General features: G+C 33.7%; 2 protein-coding genes and 1 non-coding gene across 3 annotated transcripts; all 3 read left to right on the top strand.

The window, feature by feature from the left end:
- The first annotated feature begins 947 nt into the window (after positions 1-947).
- LOC123252642 (olfactory receptor 10AG1-like) lies at positions 948-1,931 on the top strand. The gene has a single exon (XM_044681911.1). It carries the CDS (start codon positions 975-977, stop codon positions 1,929-1,931), a length of 957 nt encoding a protein of 318 aa, XP_044537846.1. The 5' UTR covers positions 948-974.
- Positions 1,932-7,705: 5,774 nt separating this feature from the next.
- On the top strand, positions 7,706-7,812 carry LOC123253202. The gene has a single exon (XR_006506577.1). It is a non-coding gene; the product is annotated as a U6 spliceosomal RNA (small nuclear RNA).
- Positions 7,813-14,633: 6,821 nt separating this feature from the next.
- LOC123252641 (olfactory receptor 10AG1-like) lies at positions 14,634-15,584 on the top strand. The gene has a single exon (XM_044681910.1). The coding sequence runs from the start codon at positions 14,640-14,642 to the stop codon at positions 15,582-15,584; it is 945 nt and encodes a 314-aa protein (XP_044537845.1). The 5' UTR covers positions 14,634-14,639.
- The last annotated feature ends 3,561 nt before the right edge of the window (positions 15,585-19,145 follow it).

Below are 19,145 nucleotides of genomic sequence, written 5' to 3'. Positions count from 1 at the left end.
AGCAACTGGGATGTATTCTGGGATGAAATGTGTGCTTAATGCTTCAGAACTAATGCCCTGACATAATCCCACTCATATGATTAATGAACATGTAGCAGTAAATGGTTATATAAGGCAATTCCAGGAAGAAAAAAAAATCAGAATATACAAGGTTCTTTCCCCCAAAGTGTTTAAAATCTAGTCAAAAGAGACACAGCCCTAATACAAATGATAAAGATAAGATAACAAAAGTTTTTTAAATCCCATTAATTTCAAAATGTATGGAATATCAAAAAAAATTGTCCTAGTAATTGAAAGAATGGAGGGACTAATTTAAAAAAGGACAATCAAAGAAAACTGTACAGAAAAAGGGAATGGGAACTGGGGAGGTCAGAATTTTGAGAAGCTGAATACAGTAAGGAAATCTATTCAGTCAGGAGTGACATTATCATTACATAATTAAAAAAAAGTTTAAAAGTCCAAAACTCATTAGGATAATTACATATTAGAAAAATCATTATATTCACAATTTATCCACACTTACTCTACAAAATATGTTGTGCCTCCTCTCAAGAGATTTTAGTCTTTAAATGGATAGGTAATGTGTTATTTTATTATGATACAATTTTTGAAGTTTGGACTAGTTTGTCAATTTTGTTGTCTCTTTTTTGTTCATATTTAAATCCAATGTTCTCCAATCCTAGTAAATATATTTTTACTTCAAGTTGAATGCATAGCACTGATTATGAAAAACTTGAATAAATAATTAAACTTGACATATCGGAAGAGTTACAGTTGGATGGGAGTTTAAAGTCTTCACTATATAATAACATGGTTGAAAATTAGATAGGGCAGTATATCAGAGATGGTGAGAAGCTTAAAAAATGATCAAATAAAAATGTAACTGAATACTTTCATTTTACAGGATAGCAGTCAATAATGACAATTTGAAATTACTAGTACTACTGAATTCAAGATTTCCAGAGAAGGAATACATGGAAATAATGGCAGAAGTGAATCTCAGCCATGTGAAGGAATTCATTCTTTTGGGATTCTCTGACTTGCCCACTCTCCAAGACACTCTGTTTGGTATTTTCTTAGTCATTTACATAAATATCCTGATTGGAAATGGACTCATTATTGTAATTACAAAATCTGATACAGCTCTCCAAACCCCGATGTATTTTTTTCTTGGAAATTTTGCATTCTTGGAAATTTGCTATACATCAGTCACTCTTCCAAGGATGCTGTCAGACCTTTGGACTCAGAACAAAAATATTTCTTTGCTTGCCTGTGCTACTCAACTTTGCTTCTTTCTTATTCTAGTAGTCTCTGAGAGTCTTCTCCTGGCTGTGATGGCATATGACCGCTATGTAGCCATCTGTAAACCACTTTATTATACTGTTATTATGAACCAGAAAGCATGTATACAGCTTGTGGTTGTCTCCTGGATCACTGGGACACCTGTCCTGATAGGGCAAACATACCAGGTTTTCTCATTACCCTTCTGCAATTCTAATATAATTAATCACATTTTCTGTGACATGCCACCATTAATGAAGTTGGCCTGTGGGAACACAACTTGGAATGAGATCTTAGTCTATGCAGAAGTTGTCCTATTTGGGTTTATTCCCTTCGTGCTGATACTTTATTCTTATATTAGAATCTTCATTACCATCCAAAAGCTTCCATCAGTAATGGGAAGATCCAAGGCCTTCTCTACTTGCTCTTCTCATTTAATGGTTGTGGGATTATTTTATGGATCCGGTATAATTGCTTATTTACAACCTAAGACGAGTTACTTGGCAGGAATAGAGAAAATGCTTTCTCTTTTCTACACCATCATAACTCCAATGTTTAATCCTCTGATATACAGCCTTAGGAACAAGGATGTTATTTTGGCAATGAAAAAATACTTTTTAAATGCAAAGTGTCATGAAGCAATGAGGTAAAATTAAAAATCAATATTTTCTATATGCTTATTTTGCTCACAATTTCTCTAGAAAGCTGATTCCTGTTTTCTTTCTATCTGCCTTTGAAATTTCCATCATTTTCACCTTCTCAGCTCCTGGAAATATTTGTTGTCATCCTAGGCATGAAAGAAAAGGAATTTATATAATTTTGAAGAATAAACTTATTCTATAGTTATGATAATAATTTTAAGGAATTATCTTTCTTATTAAAGCGAAATGATAAAATGAGATAATTAGATAAAATTATTAGATGAATGTCATGAAATGGCTGGAAAAAATACAGAAAACTGAGGTTATTATGCAATTCTACATTAAGATGTCCAAGAAGAATCCTCCATTTGTAGATCATATTATAAGATGGATCTGTGAATTGTCTTTGTGACCACAACACATATCTTATTACCATTGAAGAGGTAGATTATAAAGGGATTTAAATGTTGAATGGGGAATTTTAAAAAATTGAAATGGAAAGTATAAGGGTAGAAGTGGTCTTATTACTAGTTTTAAGAAAATATATGTTCTTTTTTTTAAAAAAAAAGTCAATTATTGCCTATGATATGAGTAGTCTATGCCATTGGTTTATTTTTTCTTTTAATAATCTTGAAAAGGAAAGGAAAGGGAAGAGAAAGGAAGGGAAAAGATGGGAAACAAATGGAAAGGAAACTAAGGAAAGGGAAGGAAGAAGGGAGAAAGGAAGGAATAAAGGAAGGAAGGAAGGAATAGAGGAAGGAAGTAAGAAAGGAAGGAAGGAAAGAAATACATTAGAAAATGCACAAATCACCAAAAAGAAGCTGACCATAAGAATTACTACAGTAAAGAAAGCTCAAGACACAAACTCAGAAGACAGCAAAATCAAAACAGCTAAAAGCAATGACTCAAAGGAAAAAAAAATGTAAATTGATCACAAAACCAAAAAGAATTCCTAGAGGAGTTAATTTCAAATTAAAATAAGACCAGTAAAGGAAAAATTAGGTAAAGAAATGAATATTGTACTAGATATTTTAACTATAACAATAAAATAATAAAAGATAACTTGATGGAATAAAAATAGGCAATGCAAGGAGAAACTGGACAGCTCAGTGGATTGAGAGATAGATCTAGACACTGGAACTTCTGGATTCAAATTTGGTCTCAGATACTTCATAGCTGTGTGACTGTGAAAGTCACTTAAACCCCCATTGCCTAGCCCTTACAACTCTTCTGTCTTATAACTCATATACAATATTGATTCTAAGATGGAAGATAAAAGTTTTAAAAAATAGACAATTGAGGAAAGAGTTCTATTGCTGTTTGTAGATTATATGATGAAATATTTGAAGACAATTGAAAAAATTAATTGCTCATGTGTAAGCTGAGTCAATATAATAAATTCTACCTTGGTTAATTTATTTATTCAGTGCCATAACAATAAAACTATCAAATTAATTCAGATATAGACAAATAATAAAATTAATCTGGAAGAATAAAAGGTCAAGCATATCAAGTTAATCTTTGAAAAAATGTTAAGCAAGGTGGTCTAGCAGTTTTATGTGTGTGTGTGTGTTTGAAGTAAATGATTTAAAGGACTTTGATCCTGAGTACCCCAGTGGTGGGACATAGGTGTCACAGAGTCACATGTCTGATGCCCTGAAACTGTGTACCTGCACAGCCAGCAACAGCATGAAGGTCCCTAGTGTCAATGTGCTAGAGATAGCGTAATATTGACAGAAGGACAGATAACATGATATTTGAAAGCCATTGGCCAAGAAAAATGAGATAGAGCCAAAATGGTTTGAAAAGAGAGAGAAGGAAGCCTAGTTGAGTTCTGTGCTTCAGTGCCTGTCTCTGGGCTGGCATTTCTCTCTTAGCAGCTCTTTATTTGATTTGGCCATCTCTGAAGAAATAATGCTTTTAATTTAGGACACTAAGATTAAGGAAAGGCATAGATAATCTGAGAATAATTATTAATTATGTTAAAAGTCCTAACAAGCTATGTTTAAAAATAAAGGCAATTGAGAGTAGTTTGGATTTATATTATAGAAGTAAGGTAGGATAAATATTTTAATTAAATTTTTATTAACATAATCTTTATTCTATTGTATTTTTCATTTATTTTGTCAAATATTTCCAAATGACATTTTTTATGATTTAAATATTTTATTTTTTTAGAAACAATTTTCCATGGTTACATGATTCATGTTTTTACTTTCCCCTTCACTCCCCCTTTAGCTCCTCCCCACCCATATCCAATGCACATTTCTGTCGGGAGCTATTAAAAGAAATTAGAATCTCAAGTAGATATTTTTATCTGGACCCCCTCAAAAGATCAATACAGACCTGCAGAGCCGTGTATTTATCTTTCCACCCTAAATAGGGATGAGACAGGTGTGGGATATCTAAGATAAAAATCTGAGATTCCTCTTTTGATTCCTTTCATAATTCTCACCTTCCTTCAAAATACATTATAGTCTTATTGAAAAAGCTTTGGGCTCTCAGCACTCCAGCAGGAGCGGGGCTAACTCTGTTCCCCTTTACCCGAGAACACAGATGGCTGGTACAGCCAAGGCTGAACCCTTGGCAGGGCATTTTGCCCAAAATTAAAGTAAAATAATGAGGCTCAAAAAATTGTTTAATACCATCAAGGCCGAGAAACTGATGGGGCTTTCTGACCTAATGGAGATATCCCAGGCTCCACTTAAAGATAACACATGTAGTTGATAGTTTAGCATAGGTTTTTGACTACGCCTTGAAGGCTTCTAAGGCTTTTGTTTTGACTATAGTAAAAATCTTGCTCTCTGTAACTGTGGGAAACTTTCTTGGGCTTTTGGGGGAAAGGGATCTTTAATTTCCTTTATAATAAAGTGGCTACTTCAGTATTTTTTGAAGTACAATGAGCTAACAAGCCGTGCTTCCAGTCTGTTTCATTCTTTGCGTCCAACGACCACCCAGGCCACTCAAATTAGTCTCTGGTTATAGAATATCGATCTCTATACATTTCTACTGGTTTTAATATGTGCATTCAGTCAAGACTTATTTACATATTATTTATAGTTGCATTGGTGTGGTCATTTAGAGTCTACATCCCAAATCATGTCCGCATCAACTCATGTGTTCAAGTAGTTGTTTTTCTTCTGTGTTTCCACTCCTGCAGTTCCTCCTCTGAATGTGGGTAGTGTTCTATTTCATAAATCCCTCAGAATTGTCCTGGGTCATTGCATTGCTGCCAGTACAGAAGTCCATTACATTCGATTTTACCACAGTGTATCAGTCTCTGTGTACAATGTTCTTCTGGCTCTACTCCTTTCACTCTGCATCAATTCCTGGAGGTCTTTCCAGTTCACATGGAATTCCTCTTAGTTTATTATTCCTTTGAGCACAATAGTATTCCATCACCAGAATATACCACAATTTGTTCAGCCATTCCCCAATTGAAGGGCATTCCCTTGTTTTCCAGTTTTTTGCCACCACAAAACGCGTGGCTATAAATATCTTTGTATATGTCTCTTTATCTATGATCTCTTTGGGGTACAAACCCAGCACTGCTATGGCTGAATCAAAGGGCAGGTAGTCTTTTAGAACTCTTTGGGCATAGTTCCAAATTGCCATCCAGAATGGTTGGATCAGTTCACAACTCCATCAGCAATGCATTAATATCCCAATTTTGCCATATCCTCTCCAACATTCATTACTCTCCCTTGCTATCATTTTAGCCAATCTGCTATAGGTGTGAGGTGGTACCTCAGAGTTGTTTTGATTTGCATTTCTCTAATTATTAGAGATTTAGAACACTTTCTCATGTGCTTATTGATAATTTTGATTTCTTTATCTAGAAATTGCCTATTCATGTCCCTTGCCCATTTCTCAACAGGGGAATGGCTTGATTTTTTTATACAATTGATTTAGCTCCTTGTGTATTTGAGTAATTAGACCTCTTTCAGAGTTTTTTGTTATAAAGGCTTTTCCCCAGTTTGTCGTTTCCCTTCTGATTTTGGTTGCATTGTTTTTGTTTGTACAAAAACTTTTTAATTTAATATAATCAAAATAATTTATTTTATATTTTGTAATTTTTTCTAACTCTTGCTTGGCTTTAAAATCTTCCCTTTCCCATAGATCTGACAGGTATACTATTCTATGTTCAAGGATAAATAATTTAGGCGATACTTTTGTGGCTAATTATAAGATCAAGGACTGAAGTGTGCTGGAGTAGCTCTTGGTAAATGACTTGGTTGAGAAACAGTTTAGGGTATTTGTGGGAGAATCAATATGTTTGTTTAAATTCTCTAATATGACACAAACTATTGGAGAACAGAGTACATTTGTTTTGCATTTTCTAGATTCATTGAGGAAAGATAAATAAAATTAAATATCTTTGAAAATTATAATCAGGATTATCAATTGTTCATATCTCTTGTGGAAACAAGAAAGTATTTAGAGCCAGGGAATGCATTTAATATGGCACTTTTTATGAGAAATGGTTTATAATTTTATATCTGGATGAAAATTTTAGGAAGTGCCTTATATTTTTCTTGAACATTTTCACACTATTTAAAACAGCAATGATTAGAGTACATAACATTTATGTTAGCTAATACTTAGGAATCTCCTCTTCATGTAAAATTGTTTACTACATAAATATTAAACACCAAGAATTGGCAATGATAAAATGTAATGTTCTAATCAGGTTGGAGTGTAAAAATCCTATTACTTCCTTAGAAGAATAAAGTCCCAAATGTTTAAGGAATTAGAGGACTTTTATGAAATAACATTGAGATTTTATAAAACACAGTAAAGTTGGAATAATCTGGAAAAATCTAGCATTTGAGCCAAAAATAAAAGAAAAATCATATTATGAAAAAATACAGTTTTTATCTGGGGAGCATGAACTCAATTATTTTCTAGTACATGTAGAGAGTCATGTCTCCAAGCTTTGTGTTGTGTTTTGTTTTAGTTCAAAGGACAGGACGTATAGGATTGCAAGGTCAGTATAAATCAAACTTGTTAGCAAAACTAACAAATCCATTGAACACAATTTAAGGATTTAAAAATCCTTCTAGGGGCAGTGGATTGAGAGTCAGACCTAGAGATGGGAAGTCCTAGGTTCAAAGCTGCCCTCAAACACTTCCCAGCTGTGTGACCCTGCACAATTCACTTGACCCCCATTGTCCAACCTTACCACTCTTCCATCTAGGAACCAATACACAGAAATTAAGGGTTTAAAAATGTAAAAATAAATAAATAAAAATAATTCACTCAATTAACCATAATCTATTGAAGTTTCACTCTGCCTTTTCACCTTCTCTTCTTTGGGTGTAGTCAAATACTAAACGGTCATTTAGCATGAATGATTTATCAGAAACTGTTAAGCCCTTTGAAGATCATTCTATACAAAAATTCAAGAGCTTTAGAGATGAGAGTAATACTAAAATTATAGAGTAATTACCCCACCATTTGTAAGAAGAGCAAAATATGATTTAAAATGATCAAATGTAATACATCTATTATATATGAGAGGTTATACTTAAAGCTATTATTTTCTGATTCTTAATCCAGTGTAATTACTATAATTCTACTCTCCATAACTAAAAGATAAATATATTGAGCCATTATCTAATAATCTAGTTGATAATACAAACAATATTAGATTCTAGAAAGATTTTGTAGAGAAGTTGAGGGCTACAGGTTTTTGAGGTGTTAGAGTAATATATGCTGAGATATTATTTCAACTAATTGAACTAGGATAGGTCATTCTTACTGTTGTCAAAAATAGCAATCAAGTGCTTGCTTCGGCAGCACATATACTAAAATTAGAAGGATTCAGAGAAGATTAGCATGGTCCCTGCACAAGGATAACATGCAAATTCATGAAGCATTCCATTTTTTTAAGCACATGAGAAAGTGCTATAAATCTCTAATAATTTGAGAAATGAAAATCAAAACAACTCTGAGGTATCACCTCACCCCTAGCAGATTGGCTAAAATGAGAGAAAGGGAGAGCAATGAATGTTGGAGGGGATGTGGCAAAATTGGGACATTAATGCATTGCTGGTGGAGTTGTGAACTGATCCAACCCTTCTGGCTGGCAATTTTGAACTACGTTAAAAGGGCTATAAAAGAATGCCTGCCCTTTGATCCAGCCATAGCAGTGTTGTGTTTATACCCCAAAGAGATCATAGATAAACAGACTTGTACAAAAATATTTATAGCCGTGCTTTTTGTGGTGGCAAAAAACTGGAAAATGACGGTATGCCCTTCAATTGGGGAATGGCTTAACAAATTGTTGTATATGCTGGTGATGGAATACTATTGTGCTCAAAGGAATAATAAACTGGAGGAATTCCATGTGAACTGGAAAGACCTCCAGGAATTGATGCAGAGTGAAAGGAGCGGAGCCAAAAGAACATTGTACACAGAGACCAATACACTGTGGTAAAATAAAATGTAATGGACTTCTGTACTAGCAGCAATGCAATGACCCAGGACAGTTCTGAGGGACTTATGGTAAAGAACACTACCCACATTCGGAGGAAGAACTGCAGGAGTGGAAACACAGAAGAAAAGCAACTGCTTGAACACGTGGGTTGAGGCAGACATGATTGGGGATGTGGAGTCGAAACTACCACTCCAGTGCAACTATCAACAATTTGGAAATAGGTCTTGATCAATGACATATGTTAAAACCAGTGGAAATGAGCATCGGCTATGGGGAGGGGAGTTGGGAGGTGAAGGGGAAAGTAAGAGCATGTATCATGTAACCATGTTAACTTTTCTAAAAAATAAAAATTATTAAATAAATAAACAAACAAACAAACAAATAAATAAATAAATAAAATAGTAACCAACATAGAGAGCATCTCACCCTTTACTCAATGTTTTTCTCAAAATACTCTAGTAAAGGTGGGAAATCAAATATCATTATTAACATTTTACACTAGAAAATTAACTAGAGAGAAGCACTATGATTTTCTTTGTGTTAGACAAGTGGCAAAACCAAGATGGTATCAATAATCATCCAGTTCTATACCTTTATTGAACATTCCCTATTTTTAACTTTGATCCATTACTGTATGTTTTGAATCTTGAATTTCAGGGGCAGCTAGATAGCTTAGTGGATTGAAAGCCAGGTCCCGAGATGTAAAGTCCTGGGTTTAAATCTGGACTCAGTAATGTGTAAGCTGTGTGACCCTAGGCAAGTCACTTAACCCACATTGACTAGCCATTACTATTCTTCTGCCTTGGACCCAATACAAATTATTAATTCTAAGATGAAAGGTAAGGGTTAAAAAAATAAGGAATTCTGGATTTAGAATCAGAAGACTTCACTTCTCATTAAGTAAGCATATGTGGCCAGGGAGAAGGGCTTTCCCAATAGAGTTACTCAGAATAGGCATTCTTTCCATTTAAAGATTTCTGATAGCAATAAACTCGAATGTTATTTTGCTGGAGAGCTTGGTCTTTGTATTTCCTATGGTAGCACAGGCCATGATAATAGTACCAATTCTGAAATCAAAAGAAATTTTAATTGAAACCTCAATTCCAAAACTTCATATAAAGGTTACCCGAGTAAAGCTATAGAAATCCTAAAAACATTAGTTTCCTCACCTGTAAAAAGATAAATATTATTAACTTGTAACATCTTTGTTCCAGTTCTGTTGCGTACATCAAATGACATGATGATTGTAATGAGCTTTACTAAGGATAAGTCACTATGCATATGCTCATCATTATATACATTTTAATATTAAATATATCCATATATCCATCAATGTGAGAAATAATCAGATGAAAAGGAGTTTATCCCATCAGATGAAGGTAAGTATCAGCTATTTCACTTCATCAGTTTCAATTCTTTGGAATAAAGCAGATATCTTTTCATGTCTCGATGAAGTCTAGAAGTCCTTGTTATTTTTTAATCTTGTTATCCTACTCTGGGATTAAGATTCAGCAAACAAAGTTGAAAATTTCCCTCCATATCTTAGAATTCTTTGGTTCCAAAGAGGAACTTCCTCTCTCAGAGACAATTTGGATATTGAAATATGAAATATGATAATCTTAAACAAGATCATGTCTAGTTTAAGTCTTTTGAAGAGCTTGTCACATCTACAAATCCAAGAATCTATTTTTTTATTTATATTAAAGATCATGACTATTATACTAATTATATTTGTATAAAAGGTGGGAAAGGAATACAGAGCTCAAATATTATTCATATCTTATATACTTTGCTTAAATTAAAAAAAAAAAACAACTGAAATTTCATAGAAAAGAATGATATGGTCCCATGGGAATAAAGTAAATAGTTTTAGATCTCAAAATGAGCTGAAGCAGTCTTGACAAACTAAGGCTAATAAAAATAATAGTAATAATAATGATGAAATTGATTACAATCATGATGGTCATGGTTATGCTATTATTTGCATATATTTGTTTATGGTTTTAAAAGTATTTTAATTTCATTGTCTCATTTCATCTTCACAACAAAACCTAAGTCCTACTACTATTAACATTTTATAAATAAGAAAACTAAAATGTAAAACAGATGAAGTCACTTTTTCTCAAGGACTACTCAGTTAACTTTTTATCAAAGGCAGGGTTTGAACCCAGATTTTTGTTACTTTGATTATGGTGTTCTGCATTAAGGCTATACAGATTATAAAAGAGAATAGAGAAAGCATATGACCTCTGCTCATAGTGAGGTAGATGTTGAGAATTTAATACCAATAGAAGGCAAAGCTGCTCCTTTACTATCTTATTTCTGTTTTTTTTTTCCTTGTCTGTCAAAGGGAAATATAATCGAATGGTAAAAATAAGAATAAATGTAGGTAATAATACATAAATCCTCAAAATAAAGAATAAGAAAAAGCAGCATTTAGTTACCTTTGTTGAGTTCAAATTCTATGGCTCAGAAGTCTGGTACTTACTTCTCTCATTTTCTTTTGGGAACTAGAAGGGGAAAAATAGATATAATTATTAATGTACTACGATCAAGTTTTGAATATTATAGAGGATTTAGGATAAACCAAATTGAACCAAAAACTTAATAGGCACTTAATATATATTATACAATGTGACAATAAAAGTTTCATGCCCTCAAAAACTTCACAAGCTAATGAGACAGCAAGTAATCAACTCTGCATAATCAAGATATATTCAAGAAAACCAAAGCTGGTAATAATTTTAGCAAAACAGATATGTTTGTTGAAAGGAAGCAAGAGAATTTTCTTGCAGAATGTTGTACTTTAGCTGAGAATTGTAGGAAATTAGGGAAAGAAGGAGGCAGAGATACAGAAGATAAGCATTCTATCCATGTAGGATAACCTCTAAACATTTATGAATTTGAGAAATGGAGTGTCTTTGAGCAACAACAATGAGATCATTGTCAGTGGATCAAAGAGTATGTGGAGTTGTGGAAGATATAAGAAAATAGCAAGGTAAAGAGGTTTAAGGTTTTGAAGAACTTTTAGCACCAAAGAAAATTTTATATTTAAACCCGAATTTAATGGAGAGCTACTTAAGTTTATTGATTAGGGAATGACATAGATCTCTTTGTTTGTTTTTTATTGTATTTTTTTTAGATTTTTTTTTATTTTAAACCCTTTACCTTCTGTGTATTGACTTATAGGTGGAAGAGTGGTAAGGGTAGTCAATGGGGGCCAAGTGACTTGCCCAGGGTCACACAGCTGGGAAGTGTCTGAGGCCGGATTTGAACCTAGGACCTCCTGTCTCTAGGCCTGGCTCTCAATCCACTGAGCTACCCAGCTGTCCCCTTTTTAATGTATTTTTGATGATCTTCCAGGACTATTTTGTGGGCCCTCTTCTCTTGTCTCTCTATTCCATTAATCTTAGTGATCTTAGTAGCTCACATGAATTTACTTCTCATTTTTATGCTGATTATCCCCATATCTAACTAGCCAGTCTTAATCTCTCTCTTAAGTAACAGAATTATATCTTTACCTCCCTATTAGACACACCTAGTTACATTCTCATAGACATTAAATTCAAAATATATAAAATTGAGTTCAATGCTTCACCCCCACAAAAAATCCCCTTTTAAACATCCCTATTTTATTTTATTTTATTTTTCAGATTTTAAGCTCAGAAACCTTTACTTGTTTTTAGAATTAATTAGATTTCTTATTTTTAGAAAACATCCCTATTTTAATTGAGGACACTGTCATTCTTTCAGTCAACCTAGGTAGGACTCTAATTGTCATCTTCTAATTCTCTCTCTCATCCTTTCATATCTCATCTGTTGTGAAATCCTGTAAAGTTTTTCTCAACATAACATGTTGCCTATACATTTCCTTCTTTCTTTTTAACACTGCCTCTAGTGCATTGATATACACAGGACAATGTACTGCCATGCATTCTCATAATTACTTATGCCTGGACTATTGCAATAATCTAATCCTTATACCCCTTGGCTCTAATCTCTCCTCACTCAATTCTACCCTTCACTAAGCTGTTAGATTCATCTTCCTAAAACACTGCTCTGACCACTGTCACAACTCAGTACTTATTCAATAAACCTCAGTGATTATCACTTCTGATATAAAATATATGACCCTCAAATTATCTTTTTGACACTCAAAGTCCTTAACAATCTGTAACCATCTTACTTTTTGAATATTTTACACAATATTCCTTCCTCCACAGCTGCTAATTCCCCTTTTTTAATGCACTGACACAAGTAATTTTCAGTCCTTCAAGGAACACATTTGATCTCAAGATATGAGATATTTTCATTAAATGACTCTCATGATTGGAATTTTAGATGCTACTTTCTGACTTTTCTTGTTTCTTTCAAGTGACAGCTAAAACTCAATCTTCCATAATAAATATTTTACTATATTTTAGTTAATGCTTTAACACTATGAATCATACTGTGTATATATTTTTGTGTATAGTTTTTAAATGTTGTTTCTAACATTTCTATCTCATCCCCACAAAAAACATTATTGCCATTTTGTTGGACTCTCTAGAATTCAATAAAGTTCCCGATACATAATAGACACTTAATAAATGCTTTCTGATTGATTGGAGGATGACATTTACTAGAGATGAATGTGACTTCTTAAATTTGGTTTACAAAAAGAAAACAAGAAATTTCAAACTGAAAATTGGAAGCAAAACTAGATGTCAATGCATTGAAAGATGCATAATGTTCTATAGTAAGGGAGAAAGGACAGTATATCTTGAGAAAATCATAAAGAGATTCCTGCATTTGGTTTTCAATGCCCCATTTTAAGGTGATGGTTGATAAGCTAGAAAGAATTTAGGGCAGGAAAGTCAGTGTGGAGAAAGACCTTAAAATCATCTTGTATGTTATGTGACCACTTGAAAGAACTGAGGATATTTGGCTTGAAAAAGAAACAAAGTTTATATACGGTAGAATTTGATGCAATAAAATTTTATGAAATTCATATGATGGGCAAAAATCTAAGTTAAATATTTGAAAAACAAAAATTTAAAAAGCCCTTATGCTCATGGAACTTTTATTTCATAGGGGTTATAAAATAAAAAATACTCACTATGAAATCCTATTCTTTTGGTATTTTTCAAATTTTTCTTACTTGTCAGTTCTATGTAGTGGAGGTTTCAATTCCAATACATTGTAATCATAGTTATTGAATTCTGAATGGGAAGTATCCCTGAAACAAAGATGTACACCACTAACTCAAAAGGGAAATGATAATAACCTGAAGTACCCCAGGCAGGTGCTTTAAAATTCAGCAGTTTACTCCGTTGAAGGGAGAAAACAATCCATAGTGGGATGGTGAGAGACTCACAGTTGAGTCTACACAAAATGCCAACATACAGGCTTATTCCATATACTTCTGTCAAAATAAAGAGGACATAGGCATAACAATGGTAAAGTTTACTAGATGACAAGACAGATTTTTTCCCACATCAAAGAGTTTACTCTTATCCAGACTTCATGACCTAGATTTGATTCCGTTAGGCGCAATGTTGAGTTTGCTCATTCTCAGGAACTGTTTGATTGGACTGGATTGAGCTTGTTCTGTGGTTATTACAATAACAGGTTGATAACCACAGAGTTCACCCCAAGTGAATATGTGCAAAGAACTGTTTTGCCAAACTCACAGCACATCTTGATTGGGTGATATATGCTCAGTTGATAGGTCTCAGCCTGGAGAACATGACAACTCCAAAAAATGAGAGGCATTAGCAAGAGGTTAATTTGAACGTCCTGACAAAGAATAAAGAAAAGTTTCCTTTGGAATAGAGCTTAGAAATTAGCCATTTTCAGTTGTATCTGACTGTGACCCCATTTGTTTTTGTTTGTTTTTGCAAAGATACTGGAGTGGTGTGCCATTTTTTTTCTCCAGGGAACATTAAGGAAAAAAGAGATTCAGTGACTTGAATGGGGTCAAGCAGCTATTAGATGTTAGAAGTCAAATTTGAACTCAAGCCTTTCAGACCCAGTGATCTATCCACTGGGTCATCTAGCTTTCTGTAATAGAAATATAATCCCCACAAAATTAAGTTTTAAGTTTAAAGGGGGTAAAAAAGACAAGCAATCTGAAAGTAATGATTATGTATATCAAGGTGAAATTGCAGAAGATGAGATTGGAGTGTAGAAAATCAAGTTCACAATTAAACATTATGAGTTAATTAATTCATTTTTTTTTAATTTTACAGCAGGGAATACTGAATCCCAGAAGTAGAAAATTGTTGATCATGTCTGAAATGGAAGACAGAAATATCACAGATGTGAAAGAATTCATTCTCCTGGGATTTTCTGACTTTCCTAACTTCCAAGGCCTCCTTTTTGGGATTTTCTTAGTTATTTATCTGAGTATCATCATAGGTAATATACTTATCATTATAATTACAAAAGCTGATCCAGTTCTCCAAACTCCCATGTATTATTTCCTTGGAAACTTTTCCTTCTTAGAAATTTGTTACACATCAGTCACTCTTCCCAGAATGCTAATGAATCTTTGGATCCAGAAGAGAAATATTTCTTTATTGGCATGTGCTGCACAACTCTGTCTAATTCTAGGTCTGGGAGGCAGTGAATGCTTTCTACTAGCTGCCATGGCATATGACCGTTATGTGGCCATTTGTAAGCCCCTCTACTATTTGTTCATCATGAACCATAAGATTTGTGTTCAGCTGGTTATTGGGTCCTGGATCATTGGAACACCAGTTGTGTTAGGACAAACATATCAGATTTTTTCTTTACCCTTCTGTGGACCTACCAAACTCAATCACATTTTCTGTGACATCTACCCAATACTACAGGTAGCATGTGGGGATACCTCTATAAGTGAAATATTTATCTATGCAGATGTTGTGTTGTTTGGCATTGTGCCCTTTCTATTAATATGTTGGTCTTATGTCAAAATCATTGCTACTATTTTGAAGCTGCCATCAGCAATAGGGAAATCTAAAGCTTTCTCAACTTGTTCTTCCCACCTCATGGTGGTGGGACTATTCTTTGGTTCTGGTATAATCGTTTATTTGCAACCCAAGTCCAGTCATTCATCAGGAACAGACAAAATTCTATCTCTTTTCTATACAACTTTGACTCCATTATGTAATCCAATGATATATGGCCTGAGGAATAAGGACTTCATTGTGACAATAAGAAAATTATTATCTAAATGTGTAAGATCAGGAAATGAATAGAACATAGATTCCAAGTTCATTTGTTTCACAAATAATGTGAAAATAAACTAATCCAAAGACTTTTGAAACTTCATTATTCCTACCTAAAAATCTTATCCTTGAGATATTTCTTTACATTCCAAGAATGATGTTGGCTTAATTTTTGTAGTATCTAAAGGCAAATGACACAATCTTTAATGTTCTAATATTAATGAACTATCTTGCCTCTTAGAGTAAAAGGACAAAATAACACAAATGTTTAAACTGTAAAGATTGAGATACTTTAGTAACTACAACATATCTAACATTGAAGCTACTGTGTTTCTATGCCTAAACCCAAATTATAATTATTTCTATATTATTGTTCCCTTAATTTCATTACTGTGGTCATTTGGTATAGTGTGTTTTTGGTTCTTATTATTTTCTTCACTATTAGTTCACATAAGCCTCCCCATACCTCTTAATCATTATTTCCCTTAGCAAAATCTTATCACATCATATTTTATACTAATTTAAGCCATTCCTAAATTGATAGACAGGTAAAATATTTTCATTTGATTGCTAATACAATTACTATTGCTATGAATATGATATTATTCATAGATCCTTTTTTTTTAACCCTTGTACTTCTGTGTATTGTCTCATAGGTAGAATATTGTTAAGGGGGGCAATGGGGGCCAAGTGACTTGCCCAGGGCCACACAGCTGGGAAGTGGCTGAGGCCCGGTTTGAACCTAGGACCTTCTGTCTCTAGGCCTGACTCTCACTCCACTGAGCTACTCAGCTGCCCCTATAGATCCCTTTTTTGTGCCCAACAGTGGTTACTTGGGAACAAACTGAAGGAATTGCTAATTAAGTAATGACTTTCTTAGAATCTTCATTACAAAGGAAGAAAACAGTAAACTGAGATTTGTACTCAGACCCCATATTGCTAAATTCATTATTCCCTTCTCAGAACTATGCATCTTTCTTTAGTCTAAGTTTGCATTTTAGATGACATTTTACAGTTTTAATTCATATTACTATCACATGACCCCAATAACTTGTATTGGGAATTTTATTTCATAAGGAACCAATTTGAAAGTTTTTTATTATCAAATTGCCTCCTTTAAAAAAAATAAAGTCCTGGGGGCAGCTATGTGGCTCAGTGGATTGAGAACAGGACTTAAGAGGCCAGAAGTTGTAGGTTCAAATCTAATCTCAGACACTTCCTAGCTGTGTGATCCTGGGCAAGTCACTTAACCTCCATTTCCCCCTTCTGCCTAAGAGCTAATAGACGGTATTGATTCTAGATGGAAGGTAAGGGCTTAAAAAATACAATAAAATAAAATCAGCAGAAGAATTATATTGTAAAAAGATTCTGGAATTCTGGCACAGTTTACTCTTTTTAACAACTATCCTTAATATTTATCACCTTTATAACTGGAAACCTATATACAGTTGATACACCCATTACCAAATGCTCAACATTATCTGTTTTTATTCAATCTTCACCCGTGATGTACTTTTTCAATTCATATTTTACCCTCTTGTTCTAGGATATCAAGACAATTTCCTTGATTGACTCTTTAAACATAATATCTGACTTATTTTCTTTTTTATCAAGATTTTCACACTGTATAATAATTCTCAAATTATGTCTCCACAACTTTCTTTGCAAGTGAATTCTTTTTCATTGAAAATATTTTACATTTTTAATTTTTTTCATTGTTCTGATTGGTTTGATATTTCTTGATGGATGCCTTGTGGAGACTTCCTTTCCACTCATGCAATTCTAATTTTTAAGGAATAATTTTATCCAATGAAATTTTGAACTTTAAAAAAAATGGATTATTCTGCTTTTAAGGTCTCTTCAGGGAATTTTTGACTCTTTCCATTTGACCAATTCTATTTTTAAGATTTTATTTTCTTTAGTGTCTTTTGTACCTTTTTAAACAACCTATTGATTCTCCTTTCAAATTTTCTTGCATCACTGTCATTTATTTCCACAGTTTTTTACTCTGTCTCTTTTTTTAAAAATTAAGATCCTTTTTGAGCTCTTCCATCCCTTCACTTTTTGGGATGGGAAAGGGCGTTTGTGTCTAATCCCCTTGAAATTGAAGCTTTACATGTAACTAATTTAACTGCATTACCTTTACCTGAGTTTTTGTCTTGATCTTTCCTGTCCCCATAGTAAGAATCCATGATGAACTTTTTTTTGTTATTTGCTCATTTTCCTCAGTGGATTTCTTGACTTTTACCTTCATGTAAATGTGAGGTTCTGCTACAGGACTAAAGGGCTTTTGTGTGAGGTTTCAGTTTTATTTTTTTCTAATGTTTTCAGAAATAAGTATGGGGTGGGTCTGTACATTTTTGTTTCTTGTAAGGTGGTATGATCTAAGGAGAGATGTGGTCAGATTGCTTCCTCTTTGATCTAGCCTTTAAAGAACCATAAACTTTACTCTCCACTTTGGAACTATGACCAAGGCCCCTCCTCACCTGCAGCAATTACTTATGATCCTTTCTGCCCTGGATGTGAGATCAGAGCCACTCAACCCTTCGGAGCAACTGCAAACATTCTTCTCCACCCTGCAACTGTGACTAAAAGGCCTGCTTCCCTATGGCTGCCAGTGACAGTGTGCTAATGTTCCTCTTCTCCCTGGACTATCACGTGGAACCATGTGTAGTTGATACATCAGGATCCTTCATACAGTACATGCAAAATGTCATTAGTAATTTCCTTCTGCCCTGTGGCATAATCACTTTACTTTCTGAGAACTATTGGAAGATACTGCTACTGCAGATGCAGCCACCTCAAAGGCCTGCTGCTTGTTTCCCAAGGCATGACTTGCATTGTACCATGTTCTAGGCCTGACCACAACCCTAGTGAAAGAAGCCTAACTACTTTCTAAGTTGTCATGGACTGAAAATTCTTTCACCTTTACCATTCATTGTTTTGGTAGCTCCAGAATTCAATTTGACCATTGATTTAAAATTTATTGGAGGGAAATTTGAGAGAGTTCAGGTGAGTTCTTGCCATTACCACTTTGCCTCTAAGAAAGGTCATTTTGAACGTCATTTCAGTATATATTATGTACTTCTTTAAACATATGATATGGATCTTCATTCTTTCATTTAAAATCATCTTTTATATTTTCCCTGTGGATATTGAAATGCTCCTTTTTGTTGTTTAAATTTAGAATAATGCTTATCAACTTTCACTTTAAAGGTATTTTCAAGACTTTCTCATTTATTGAAATAACGATTCATACTTTCTTAATTCATTGCTGGACTATTACACACATATATATCCACTGGTACCTGATCTGACTTCAGTCGTGTTTATATTTCTTTTGAAAATATATAAGTATTGGTGAGTTCTCTTATATGCTTATTATTCTCAGGGAAAAAATGCATTTCTCTTACTTCTGATTTGAATTATTTATTTTTGTGAATTCCTTTCTCTGTTCTCTCTTCTCCCTCATCTTACTATCTTCTCTACTTCTTCCCTCTTATTATCACTCAACACTCCTCATCAATAGTCCTTTAAAATATAGATTTATCCCCAGAAGGGATCTTAGCAATCAACTAATCCATCCAACTA

Source organism: Gracilinanus agilis, chromosome 6, assembly GCF_016433145.1.
Source record: "Gracilinanus agilis isolate LMUSP501 chromosome 6, AgileGrace, whole genome shotgun sequence".
Taxonomy (NCBI): domain Eukaryota; kingdom Metazoa; phylum Chordata; class Mammalia; order Didelphimorphia; family Didelphidae; genus Gracilinanus; species Gracilinanus agilis.
Note: the sequence above shows the minus strand (reverse complement) of the source record. Positions and strands in the feature narration are given on the sequence as shown.

What these genes read in the sequence shown, in the direction of transcription:
- LOC123252642 (XM_044681911.1), top strand. Translation starts at nt 975, where the DNA reads ATGGAAATAATGGCAGAAGTGAATCTCAGCCATGTGAAGGAATTCATT.
- LOC123252641 (XM_044681910.1), top strand. Translation starts at nt 14,640, where the DNA reads ATGGAAGACAGAAATATCACAGATGTGAAAGAATTCATTCTCCTGGGA.